This window comes from Ranitomeya variabilis, chromosome 6, assembly GCF_051348905.1.
Source record: "Ranitomeya variabilis isolate aRanVar5 chromosome 6, aRanVar5.hap1, whole genome shotgun sequence".
In the NCBI taxonomy this organism is placed as follows: Eukaryota; Metazoa; Chordata; class Amphibia; order Anura; family Dendrobatidae; genus Ranitomeya; species Ranitomeya variabilis.
In genome coordinates this window covers 511,037,122-511,048,879 of record NC_135237.1, presented here as the reverse complement: position 1 = coordinate 511,048,879, position 11,758 = coordinate 511,037,122, and the positions used below count along the sequence as shown (strand labels likewise).

The 11,758-nt window shown below is 45.3% G+C and overlaps 1 protein-coding gene across 1 annotated transcript in view; it reads left to right on the top strand.

The window, feature by feature from the left end:
• The first annotated feature begins 7,988 nt into the window (after positions 1-7,988).
• Positions 7,989-11,758, top strand: part of SDC2 (syndecan 2) — an 84,370-nt gene continuing 80,600 nt past the window's right edge. The window contains exon 1 of the mRNA XM_077270928.1: positions 7,989-8,189. Coding sequence (XP_077127043.1) covers positions 8,130-8,189 — 60 coding nt within the window. The 5' untranslated portion in view covers positions 7,989-8,129. The remainder of the gene's footprint in view (positions 8,190-11,758) is intronic.

The following is an 11,758-nucleotide window of genomic DNA, read 5'->3' as shown; positions in this document are numbered from 1 at the left end:
GCGGTAAAATTGAAAAAAAAGTGCAATTCCACAATTGTTTATTTTTTTTTTTTTTTTTTACAATGTTCACTAAAGGCTAAAACTGACCTGCAATTATGATTCTTCAGGTCATTATGAATTTGCAGACACCAAACATGTATAGGTTCTTTTTTATTTAAGTTGTAAAAAAAATCTAAATATTGTAAAAAAAAAATAAAATGGCTCCATTTTCAGAGACATGTAGCATCTCTATTTTTCGGGACCCTTGGCTAAGTGAGAGCTTATATTTTTTGCGCCGAGTTGACATTTTCATTGAAACTATTTTGGGGTAGATATAATTCAATGTTGCGGAGAACAAATAAATCGTAACTCTGGCATTTTTAATTTTTTTTCTTGTTACGCCGTTAACCAATCGGATTAATTATTTTTATATTTTGATAGATTGTGCATTTATGAACAAAGCAATAGCAAAAATGTGTATTTTTTTATATTTTTAAGGCTACGTTCACACGATCCTTTTTTTCATCCTTTTTTTTTCAGGTCCTGTTTTGAAAAACCGCAGCTAAATTCAGCGCTGATTTTAGCTGCGGTTTTTCATCCTTTTTCTTCTGCGGATTCCACTGCGGGTTTCCAAATGCAGTTTCCTATTGGGGCTGCTGGAAACCCGCTGCGGAATCCGCAGAAAGAATTGACATGGTACTTCTTTTTTCTGCAGGCAAAACCGCTGCGGATTTGCCTGTGGAAAAAAGGATCGTCGGCACAGCGGGTCCTGTTTTCCATTGGGTTACATTGTACTGTAACCTACATGGAAAACTGCTGCGGATCCGCAGTGCAAATCCGCTGCGGATCCGCAGCAAAAACCGCACCGTGTGAACATAGCCTTAATTGTTTTATTTTGAATGGGCAAAAAGGGGGTCATTTAAACTTGCCAGAGACTGCATCAAAGGGGCGTACACGACATATGACGTACCTATACGCCATATGTTGTGAACGGGTTAATGGTTGAAAATCCATTTGCCCATTATCAACAACCAAGAAATTTGCATTTAATTTCTAATTATACAGTGCAAAGATGCTGCAATTTGAATCCAACTGAATCACGATCATGTACCCCTGTGCAGTAATAACCCTGCTTGGTATAATGATAAATCACCCCCCCTCATTATAATTTCATATTCAATTGCAGTGATAATCTGTAGTATATTAATCTGCTCCAACCAGGTTATTATAACACATTTCCCTGCAGTACCAGCCATCTCTTCCCGCAGATTATAATCACCCCTCCCCCCCCCCCCCGTAGTGTAATAATTAATCACCAGGTAACCCTGATTACAACTATGGTAGCGCCCCATAATAGTAGATGTAGGAGAACCTCAGCAGATGACCGCGCTGTTAGTAAAAATATCTATACAAAGAGCAACACTGATAATACCGACATATGGTGACATAATGGTAGACACCAGTCCTGCAGGACATGTGATAGATCACAGTACAGTTATAGATGGTGACTTACCGCTGACGTTCTCTGATGGAATCGTTCACTTTTCCCATCTTTTCCATCTGGCCCAGACCGACATGACAACTTCTCCAGCCAGGACTCATCTGCAGAGAATACAACAAAGACACTTTTCACTTCTTAGATTTCAATCACCGTCCCCATCAATCCCCAACCTGCACAAACTCCTCATCCTTCTAAAACCCCAAGCTGAGCCGCTGCTGCCTTATGTGTCCCCATTACTGCACCTGCTGTGTGCTACTGTGCGCCCGCTATATGGTAAAACAAACGTCTAGAATATATTAGTGCCCTGTGAAAGTGCCCCAGAAAACAGTGCGCACATTTTGCCCCCTAGAAAGTAATAATTCCCTTTGTGTATCCTATTTGACAGCCACAATAATAACCAGAGTGCCCCTTGTGGTAGAACGGCTCACTCATCTGGACACAGAGGTATAACCAGAACCCTGTCTCTTTAAGAAATTGCTTGGTTTATTGGAAACAGCAAAAACCAAGCTTGGGAAAATAAAGACGGCCCTCTGGGCAAAACAGCAAAACAAAGAAACCAAAAGAAACACAGTCCTTTTCCTAGCGGAGATGAGCACGCTCACAGGTAGCAATCTCCACGGGTCAGGTTTAGCACACACCTTCCTGGAATGCTCCCTCTCCAGGCACACATTAAACACTGAAAGCTTTGGCAGTCAGCCATTTAGGTCCAGACTATGTGACTCCTCCATCATGTAATTGATCACATGATCTCGACATCACGCAGGTCCTATCAGGACAATGCAGGTAGAGATACGTGGACATTCTCCCTCCCGCTCTATGAATGTCCACTAACACAAGCTCATAATATAACTTTCAATAAACCGTCCCAACACGTATCTCCCCTTCATCACTTCACCAGTGACTCTGTCACACCCTATAAAAATAAGTGCCCACTTAAAATTTAATAATGTTCTGCGTCTCCCCCTTCACAGCTCCCCTCTACACAGTATGATGCTCCCATATACACGGTATAATTCTACCACACAGTATGCTGACCCCTTAGTAGCCTACATACTGTTTGATGGCTCCAACACTGTATGATGGCCCCCTCACTGTAATCCCCATACTGTATGATGTTCCCCTAAATAGCCTCCATATCGTATAATGCAGCCTATACTCCTCCACATAGTATTCTGCACTCCACATAGGTCTCTATATAGTACAATGCACTCCCTAAAGGCTTCCATGTAGTATAATGCATCCTATAGTCCTCCATAAAGTATAATGCACTCCCCATGGGCCTCCATATAGTATAATGCACTCCCCATAGACCTCCAAATAGTGTAATGCACTCCACATAGGCATCCATACAGTATAATCGACTCCCCATAGGCCTCCATACAGTATAATGCACTCCCCATAGGCCTCCATATGGTATAATGCACTCCCCATAGGCCTCCATACGGTATAATGCACTCCCCATAGGCCTCCATATAGTATAATGTACTCCTCATAGGCCTTCATATAGTATAATACACTCCCCATAGGCCTCCATATAGTATAATGTATTCCCATAGGCCTCCATATACTAAAATGCACTCCCCATAGGCCTTATATAGTATAATGCACTCCCTATAGATTTCTATTTAGTATAAAGCATTACATATATGCCTCCATACAGTATAATGCACACCTCATAGGCCTCCATATAGTATAATGCACTCTCTATTGGCCTCTATATAGTATAATGCACTCCTCATCGGCCTCCATATAGCATAATGAATTCCCCATAGGCTCTCTCTTAGTCCTCTGTATAGAGCACACATTGCTTCTTTCAGCCTCCAGTATACAGTATACCTCCCCCATCCTGCAGTACATTGCTTCCCTCTGCACCCTATATAAACAGCCACCATCCCCTCTATATACTATCCCATCTGGCAATATATTGCTCCTCAGCCCCATCATGCAGCACATCACTTCCCCTCTACATACAGCTCCATCTCAAAGTATATCACTCTTCTCAGACCCTCAAATTAAAGCTCCATCCTGCACTTCTGTATACAGCTCCAATTACACAGTATGTCAGTAATACACCAATCCCACAGTACATTGCTCCTCTAAGGCCTCTGTATATACAGCTCACATCCTGCAGTATATTGCTCCTCTAAGCTCTCATCCTGCAGTAAACTGCTACTCTCGGTACACTGCATATACAGCCCCCGGGAAGGGAGGGGGCATCTGCTTCTATACCCACTCTGTTCATAGGACAAGGGCCCTACATGACCCTGGATCTGGGGCCCTGCACTTTACCATGGTGTACACAAGAGAGGGCTGGGCGCCAACCTGTTGAGGAATAGAAAGGGCACACTAAGGCAGGGGAATCTTTTTTTCTGCCAAGGGCCGTTTGGATATTTATACATCCCTCGGGGACCGTACAAACTGCACGCTAGCTCTGCTCGCAAAGTACATACTGGTGCTAGTGCAGCGCCCCAGGGTCCTGGTCGTTGCAGTAATGTCATTTCCCTTTAGGGGGAGTGATGTTACGTTTGGAGGCAAAGGAAAGACAACCGAATCCAGGTAACACAAACATGCAACACATTTCGCACTCCAGGCCACCAGGGGGAGCTATGCTCCTATTTATTAGGGCACTCTTCACACTTAGGTAAAACTAGTTGCCTGGAGAGGAAGTTAGGCAGTTGCTGTCTGAGCTTTGCTCAGGGAGTTGGTCCCTGACAGGTGTGGGAGCCTGTCAGAGGCTGAGACAGAAGGACACGGAGCTGCGCCTGCCCTAAGTGCGGCAGTTCCTAAGAAAGGACACGACAAGAGAACTGTATTGTAGAGAGGGTGAAGAAGTCATAGGAAAGGCGTGGATACCAGAAGGAGTTCTGCCCTACACAGGCTGCCTTCTTCTGAGGCGCAGGATCCTGGTAGCCGGAACACCGAGGGAGCAGCAGTCCTTTATGCCTTGCTCCAGAGACCGGCAGGACAGCTAATTGCAAGTTACTGATCCGCCCCTACACCCAGGAGGCAAGGTGGCATGATAGAATCCCTGTAAAAAGCCTCAAGCTGAGGTGTGCAGCAGTAGGTCTCCTCTCTTCCACAATGGCCGCAAGAAATGCAAGGATTGCCTAACAGCCGCAAGACATGCAGGGACCGCCTAACAGCCGCGAGACATGCAGGGATTGCCTAACAGCCACGAGACATGCAGGGATTGCCTAACAGCCGCGAGACAAGCAGGGATTGCCTAACAGCCGCGAGACAAGCAGGGATTGCCTAACAGCCGCGAGACATGCAGGGATTGCCTAACAGCCGCGAGACATGCAGGGATTGCCTAACAGCCGCGAGACATGCAGGGATTGCCTAACAGCCGCGAGACATGCAGGGATTGCCTAACAGCCGCGAGACATGCAGGGATTGCCTAACAGCCGCGAGACATGCAGGGATTGGCTAACAGCCACAAAACATGCAGGGATTGGCTAACAGCCACAAAACATGCAGCAGCGGGGACTTGCACATATTTTTTGTGCATGCCAGAGTCACTTGATTACCACACGAGCATGCTCAGATAACACTTTATCCGAGCACGCTCGCTCATCATTAGTGGTGACGTGTTTCTATACTTTTCCTCTGATTGTTCCGCTCCTGGTTTTGTCTTACAAATACTGAGGTAAAATACCGACCGAATACTGAGAGTGACTATGGCCTTACATTCAGCCCTCATACACTGCTGCATCACAGAATACGAGGAGAATATACAGGGGTTGGACATAATAATGGAAACACCTAAAGTTTTGGCATCATAATCTTCGAACATGTAATAAACATGCAAACTGTGACATATGGTAATGTTTTGTAGTTGATTATTTGTGCTATGTGATGTGTATGTAAATTAACTGTTTGTTTTGCAGAAATGTAAGAACATTGATGAGAACCTCATACCAATGGCAGACCTCTCGGATTTTCAAAGAGGCCAAATTGTTGGTGCTCGTATGGCAGGCGCTAGTGTAACAGAAAGTGCCCGAATGCTTGGCGTGTCAAGAGGTACTGTCTCCAAAGTAATGACTGCGTTTGAAAGAGAAGGAAAAACGTCCGCAGCAAAGCACAGGTCCGGCCGAAAGTCAAAGTTGACTGAGAGAGACCGTCGGACTCTAAAGCGAATTGTGAGAGAGGATCGCAAGACCACGGCTCCGAAAATCACTGCTGAGCTCAATGAACACCTACAGAACCCAGTTTCCACGAAAACTGTTCGTCGGGAGCTGCACAAATCTGGATTCCACGGAAGAGCTGCAATTAGAAAACGGCTGCTCTCAATGACAAATGTTTCCAAGCGTTTAGAGTGGTGTAGAAACCTCCAGAATTGGTCCCTCGAGCAGTGGAAACGTGATATTCTCAGACGAATCATTGTTTACCCTATTTCCGTCCTCCCGCCGAGTGTACGTTTGGAGACAGCCGAAAGAAGCATTCCATCCAGACTGCCTTCTCCCAACCGTAAAACATGGCGGAGGTTCTGTGATGATCTGAGGTGCTATTTCGTGGAGATACGCCAGGCCAATGATATTCCTTCATGGAAGAATTAACAGCCGAGATTATTTAGGCATTTTGGGCGACCAAGTGCATCCAATGGTTCAAGCACTGTTCCCGGAGGGGAACGCCATCTTTCAGGATGATAATGCACCAATTCATAGAGCCAGAATCGTTAAAGCATGGCACGAGGAACATTCTAATGAAGTTGAGCATCTCATCTGGCGCCCACAATCCCCAGACCTCAACATTATTGAGCATTTATGGTCGATTTTAGAGATTCAAGTTAGACGTTGATTTCCGTCGCCATCGTCGCTCAAAGAACTGGAGGGTGTTTTAACTGCCGAATGGGCTAAAATTCCTTTGGAAACAATTCACACCTTGTATGAATCCATACCTCAGAGAATTGAGGCTGCAATCGCCGCAAAAGGTGGATCTACACCATATTAAACTAACCTTTGTTGATGTTTCCAGGTGTTTCCATTATTTTGTCCAACCCCTGTATATATATATATATATATATATATATATATATATATATATATATATATATATATATATATATATATATATATATATATATATATCCTCGTATTCTGTGATGCAGCAGTGTATGAAGGCCTGAATGTAAGGCCATGGTCACTCTCAATATTCGGTCAGTATTTTACCTCAGTATTTGTAAGCTAAATCCAGGAGTGGAACAATCAGAGGAAAACTATAAGGGTATGTTTCCACGTTCAGGAAACGCTGCGTTTTTGACGCTGCGATTTTCCGCAGCGTCAAAAACGCAGCATCCAGATGTTACAGCATAGTGGATGGGATTTCATGAAATCCAGACTCCACTATGCATTAAAAAACGCATGCGTGGTGCATTTTTTCGAAACGCAGCATGTTGCTACTATGAGCAAAACACGCATGTACACCGCAGGTGACCTGCCAGTGACCTCAGGTGCAGTTTTGGTCAGGATTTTACCTGCATAAAATCCTGACCAAAGCCTGAAGCAAAAACTGAACGTGGAAACATACCCTAAGGGTATGTTTCCACGTTCAGGATGGCCGGCGGTATCGCCGCAGAGGCGAAGCCGCTCGGCGCTAAGCCCCGCCCCCTTTCTGGGACGCGATCATGCCGGATGTGTTAACTCTTCACATCCGGGATGATTGCTCTCTCCCATAGGGCCCTGTGATATGCCTTGCGGGGACGCCGGAGTCGCAGGGCCGCCGCGTGCGGGTTTCCACGCATAGTGGAGACGGGATTTCATAAAATCTCCTCCACTATGCAGGAACATCTGGACGCTGCGTGTTTGACGCTGCAGCTCTGCGCAGCGTCAAACAAGCAGCGTTTCCTGACCGTGGAAACATACCCTAATAGAAACCTATGCACCACTTCTGCATTTATCACGCACTCATAGTTTTGGCTTACAAATACTGAGGTAAAATACTGACCGAATACTGAATGGCCACACAAGGCACAAACTTTAGGGAATGGGCTTCGCGCCAGCGGCTTTTTTAGTGGTGCAAAGTTTGGCAGAAATATTGCTGAATACTATTAGGTTGGTAAAGGTGGTCCTAAGCCTGTACACGGTGCCCCCCATACCTGACCCTTAGTTCCCCCTTTTTTTTATACATCATTTAGTGTTTTGCACGTGAATTTGTAATAAGAAAAGAAAGAACGGTGGATTGTAGTGACTGTAAAGGAGGAGGAGGAGGAGGGTCATGGAGGGAGATGTGAGGAGGAATGTCACTTCCTGCGCTGCTCATTCTCCCGGGTTTTAACTAGGAGTCGCACTACTCCATCTGTACAGATCGCGGAGGAGACTGAGGGAGGAACAGGCGGAAGGGGGGAGAGGAGCGCACGGAGCCTCATTCTGCAGCCGCACACTCCGGGGGAGCGCGGGAGAAGGGCGCTGTGCTATCAGAGTCCTATAGCTCTGCTCCACCAGGGCAGCTTCGGCGGTGCGGTGCTGTGCTGTGCTGTGCGGTGCGGTGCGGTGCGGTGCGGTGCGGTGCGGTGCGGTGCGGTGCGGTGCTGCAGCGCCCGGGCACGCAGGAGGCAGACATTGCCGGGGAGTCCTACAGCAACAAGTGACAGAGAGCTGCACAACTTTCTCCCGGGTCTCTGGTGTCACCCGCACAGCCTTACTGGGGAATCATGAGGAATATGTGGATACTACTAAGCTTTGCCTTGCTGGCGCTGGTGTCTGCGGAGACGGTGAGCTTCATGGGCTATTTACGCAATATTATACAGTTTATAGTATAGTTTACAGTGTACACTACAAGTCCCAGGATGCAGGCTGACAAGGCATGCTGGGAGTTGTAGTTTAATAAATAACCCCCTGGGTGAAGTCTCAGTGGGTTAATGTGTAGACGAGGAGCAGATGCTGCGGAAAGTTTCCTGCTACTTTTCTTTACAATTCTTGAAGCTTTTAATGCATTTTGTAGACTTCTTCTTATTAATAATAATAAAAAAAAGTGTGTTTGTTTATGAGTCCCATAGTAAAGTACACAGCTAATTAGGTAAAGGGAGAAAGTGCAAAAACACTTTGGTTTAAAGGGTCATTTCCCATATTGATGAGGTCTGTAAAGTGCTGTATAAGGGGGTACAATGAGTTGTTGTCTGGGATCATACAGCAGAGGTTTGGTGCTTGTATCTGATCGGCTAAGGATCATAAGATTCTATATTCTGATATTTTGGATTCTAAATTAATAGAATTTCACTTTTCCCACATTAAATCATTTTGATAAAAGGGTTTTGATTGCTCATGTGTAGTCACTTTAGGTTTGTTTTACAGGATTTAATTTACATCTAATCTGTTTGGAATTTTTAGGATTGCCCCTGGACATGTCTGATCAGTTTGGGATTATTAGGGTTGCTCCTGGTCGGTTTGGGATTATTAGGGCTGCTCCTGGTCGGTTTGGGATTATTAGGGCTGCTCCTGGTCGGTTTGGGATTATTAGGGTTGCTCTTGGTCGGCTTGGGATTATTAGCGTTGCTCTTGGTCGGTTTGGGATTATTAGGGTTGCTCTTGGTCGGCTTGGGATTATTAGGGTTGCTCTTGGTCGGCTTGGGATTATTAGGGTTGCTCTTGGTCGGCTTGGGATTTTTAGGGTTGCTCTTGGTTGGTGTGGGATTATTAGGTTTGCTCTTGGTCGGTGTGGGATTATTAGGGTTGCTCTTGGTTGGTGTGGGATTATTAGGGTTGCTCTTGGTCGATGTGGGATTATTAGGGTTGCTCTTGGTTGGTGTGGGATTATTAGGGTTGCTCTTGGTTGGTGTGGGATTATTAGGGTTGCTCTTGGTTGGTGTGGGATTATTAGGGTTGCTCTTGGTTGGTGTGGGATTATTAGGGTTGCTCTTGGTCGGTGTGGGATTATTAGGGTTGCTCTTGGTCGGTGTGGGATTATTAGGGTTGCTCTTGGTTTGTTGGGATTATTTGGGTTGCTCTTGGTCGGTTTGGGATTATTTGGGTTGCTCTTGGTCAGGTACGATTTGGTTTGAGATTATTAGGATTGCACTTGGACACATCTGATACTTGAGGGATTATTAGGATTGCTGCTGTTCTCATACTATTGGTTGGAGTCATATTTTGTTTTCAGTTTGTATCTAATCATTTGAGGATCATGTACGTTGCAGGGATTACCGTAATGAAATTGATCCCGTCAGTAAAATTTCACTGATCAGATTCCTAAATGCAACAAACGTCATCTTCGTTCGTTACGTGTGACAAGTGACCCAACCCTAATGACAGATGAAAGTGGTTCTGTGACATCAGCCGGGGGAACAATAGCTGTAATTGGGCTAATTCTGGTCTCATTTACTAAATATGGACTTTCCTAAACGAGAGTCTAAAATGGCTAATTGGATATCATCTACGTGTCTGTGGGTTTTCCTCTGATCGTAGGAAATAGATTCTCCCATCAATTCCCCAACCGAAGTGATCTGTATTAATGTAAAGTACATTGTGAGGACTGGTGCCCCCTGTGAAGGGTACCCCCCATATCTCTAGGGGCTGTGCAGCACATTGTATGATCAGTGCATGGAGTCGGGGGCACTTGATACGTTACATTTAGCGACTGTCAGGCTGGTGTGATCTATAACCTGCGTCCATATAAAAAGTTGTTTCTTGTGGGGTTAATCGTTTCCACCATCATCCAAGTGATGGAATTGTAAAAGCCTAAAGTTACAAAATGCAGAAATGCCATTAGGATGTAACTATCCTGGACTGGGCTGATGACTGATCCTGTGCACAGGCTTTTCATGGTATTGGAGGGGGGTCCCTCTAAGAGCTGCTAAAGTTTCAGTAACTTATTAATTGATGGCTGGAAGAATTAAGCCCCCCTAGTGCTTCAGCTGTGTTTATGATATCCAGTGCCCCTCCCCCACTTCCTGCTGGAGCTTCATCCCCTCCAGATCCCCCCTTTGTTGACAGAGCCTGCAGACCAGTGCTCTCTGAAAACTTGTTTGGAGAGTCCCAGTTTGCAATGGGAGGGGGGATGCGCTGCAGCTTTTTGTGCTGTTTTGTGTGTTTGGTTTTTTTCCCTGCAGATTTGGTTACAGATGCCCTGGATAGCCTGACATTGCTTGTGCTTACCAGAAGGAAATCAGATTAATTTGTTTTTGCTGTTTTTAGTGAATATCATCCGAGACCTCAGGGCACTTGTGAAAATTTTTCGACAAGCATAAATCTTGAGATTGATTTTTTTTTTTTCAACCCATTAGTTTATAGGAAAGAATAGCACAGATTGCAATCAGAATGTTGACTGCAGGGTCCTGCCCCAGAGTGCAGACTGTCTAGACTGCTGAGAGCTTGTGAAATCCCCACAAACTGCAGCTCTGGAGGAAAGTGCGCCTATTTCATGCTTGTTCTCCTAATCTGACCTACAGACCATACAGGATCCTGGATTATATTCTTCTATGGCTGCTCCCAGGTTACAGCGGCAACGTGTCATCCCTGTTCCCAGTTGGACTTGATCTCAAGATCCTGTACATATTAGATTAATAGCGTCCCATGTTTGTGTATTGGGCGGGGAGCGTTTAAATTCAACATTTTTGATCCTGAGGGAAATAATCCTCCATCAGAGGTGCCTGACAGCTGCTTGCACCCCTATTGCTATTGGAAACAGGTACACAATCATCCCAACTGAGCGTTCCTATGCGCTCAGGAAGAACAGCTACCTGTCAATTTTGGCTGGACTGGGTGATGTAAAGTGTATGGGGTCCCCATGACTCTCCTGGTGGATCATGTTGGAGATGACAAGGGTTGGACATATTGAATTTCAACTCCAAATCATTGGGAATTTCCTCCCGGGGAGAATCCACAGCCACAGGTGTGATATTATTTCTCTCCCCCGTTATACAGAACACATATGCCAAGCATGCATGTCTATGTGGCATCAGAAGTAGTCGTGAGGTGGTGGTGTCAACAGCCACCCGCCAGATATCAACAGGTCTCGTAAATGTCCGATGTGTTCTTGCACCAATTCTGTTACCTATACCTGCCAGATGGGCACAAGACTAGCTCCTTTTTGTGTAGATTCTTGTTTTCTCCTGTTGCCCAGCCACCAATATTGGTATTTTACAGCAGGCCTGGACAAATCTTGTGAAATTCTCGGAGCCAGCCTCATATTTTAGAAGCCAACACCTGATTGTGCTCCTCTAACCTAAGGCCTCATTCAGACGCCGATGATTTTTCAAAGTATGCAAAAATTGGTCATCGGTGTTTTTGGTTAGTTTTTACCATCTGTAATTTTCATGTATTGTAAGAAGACCTTAGACGCTGT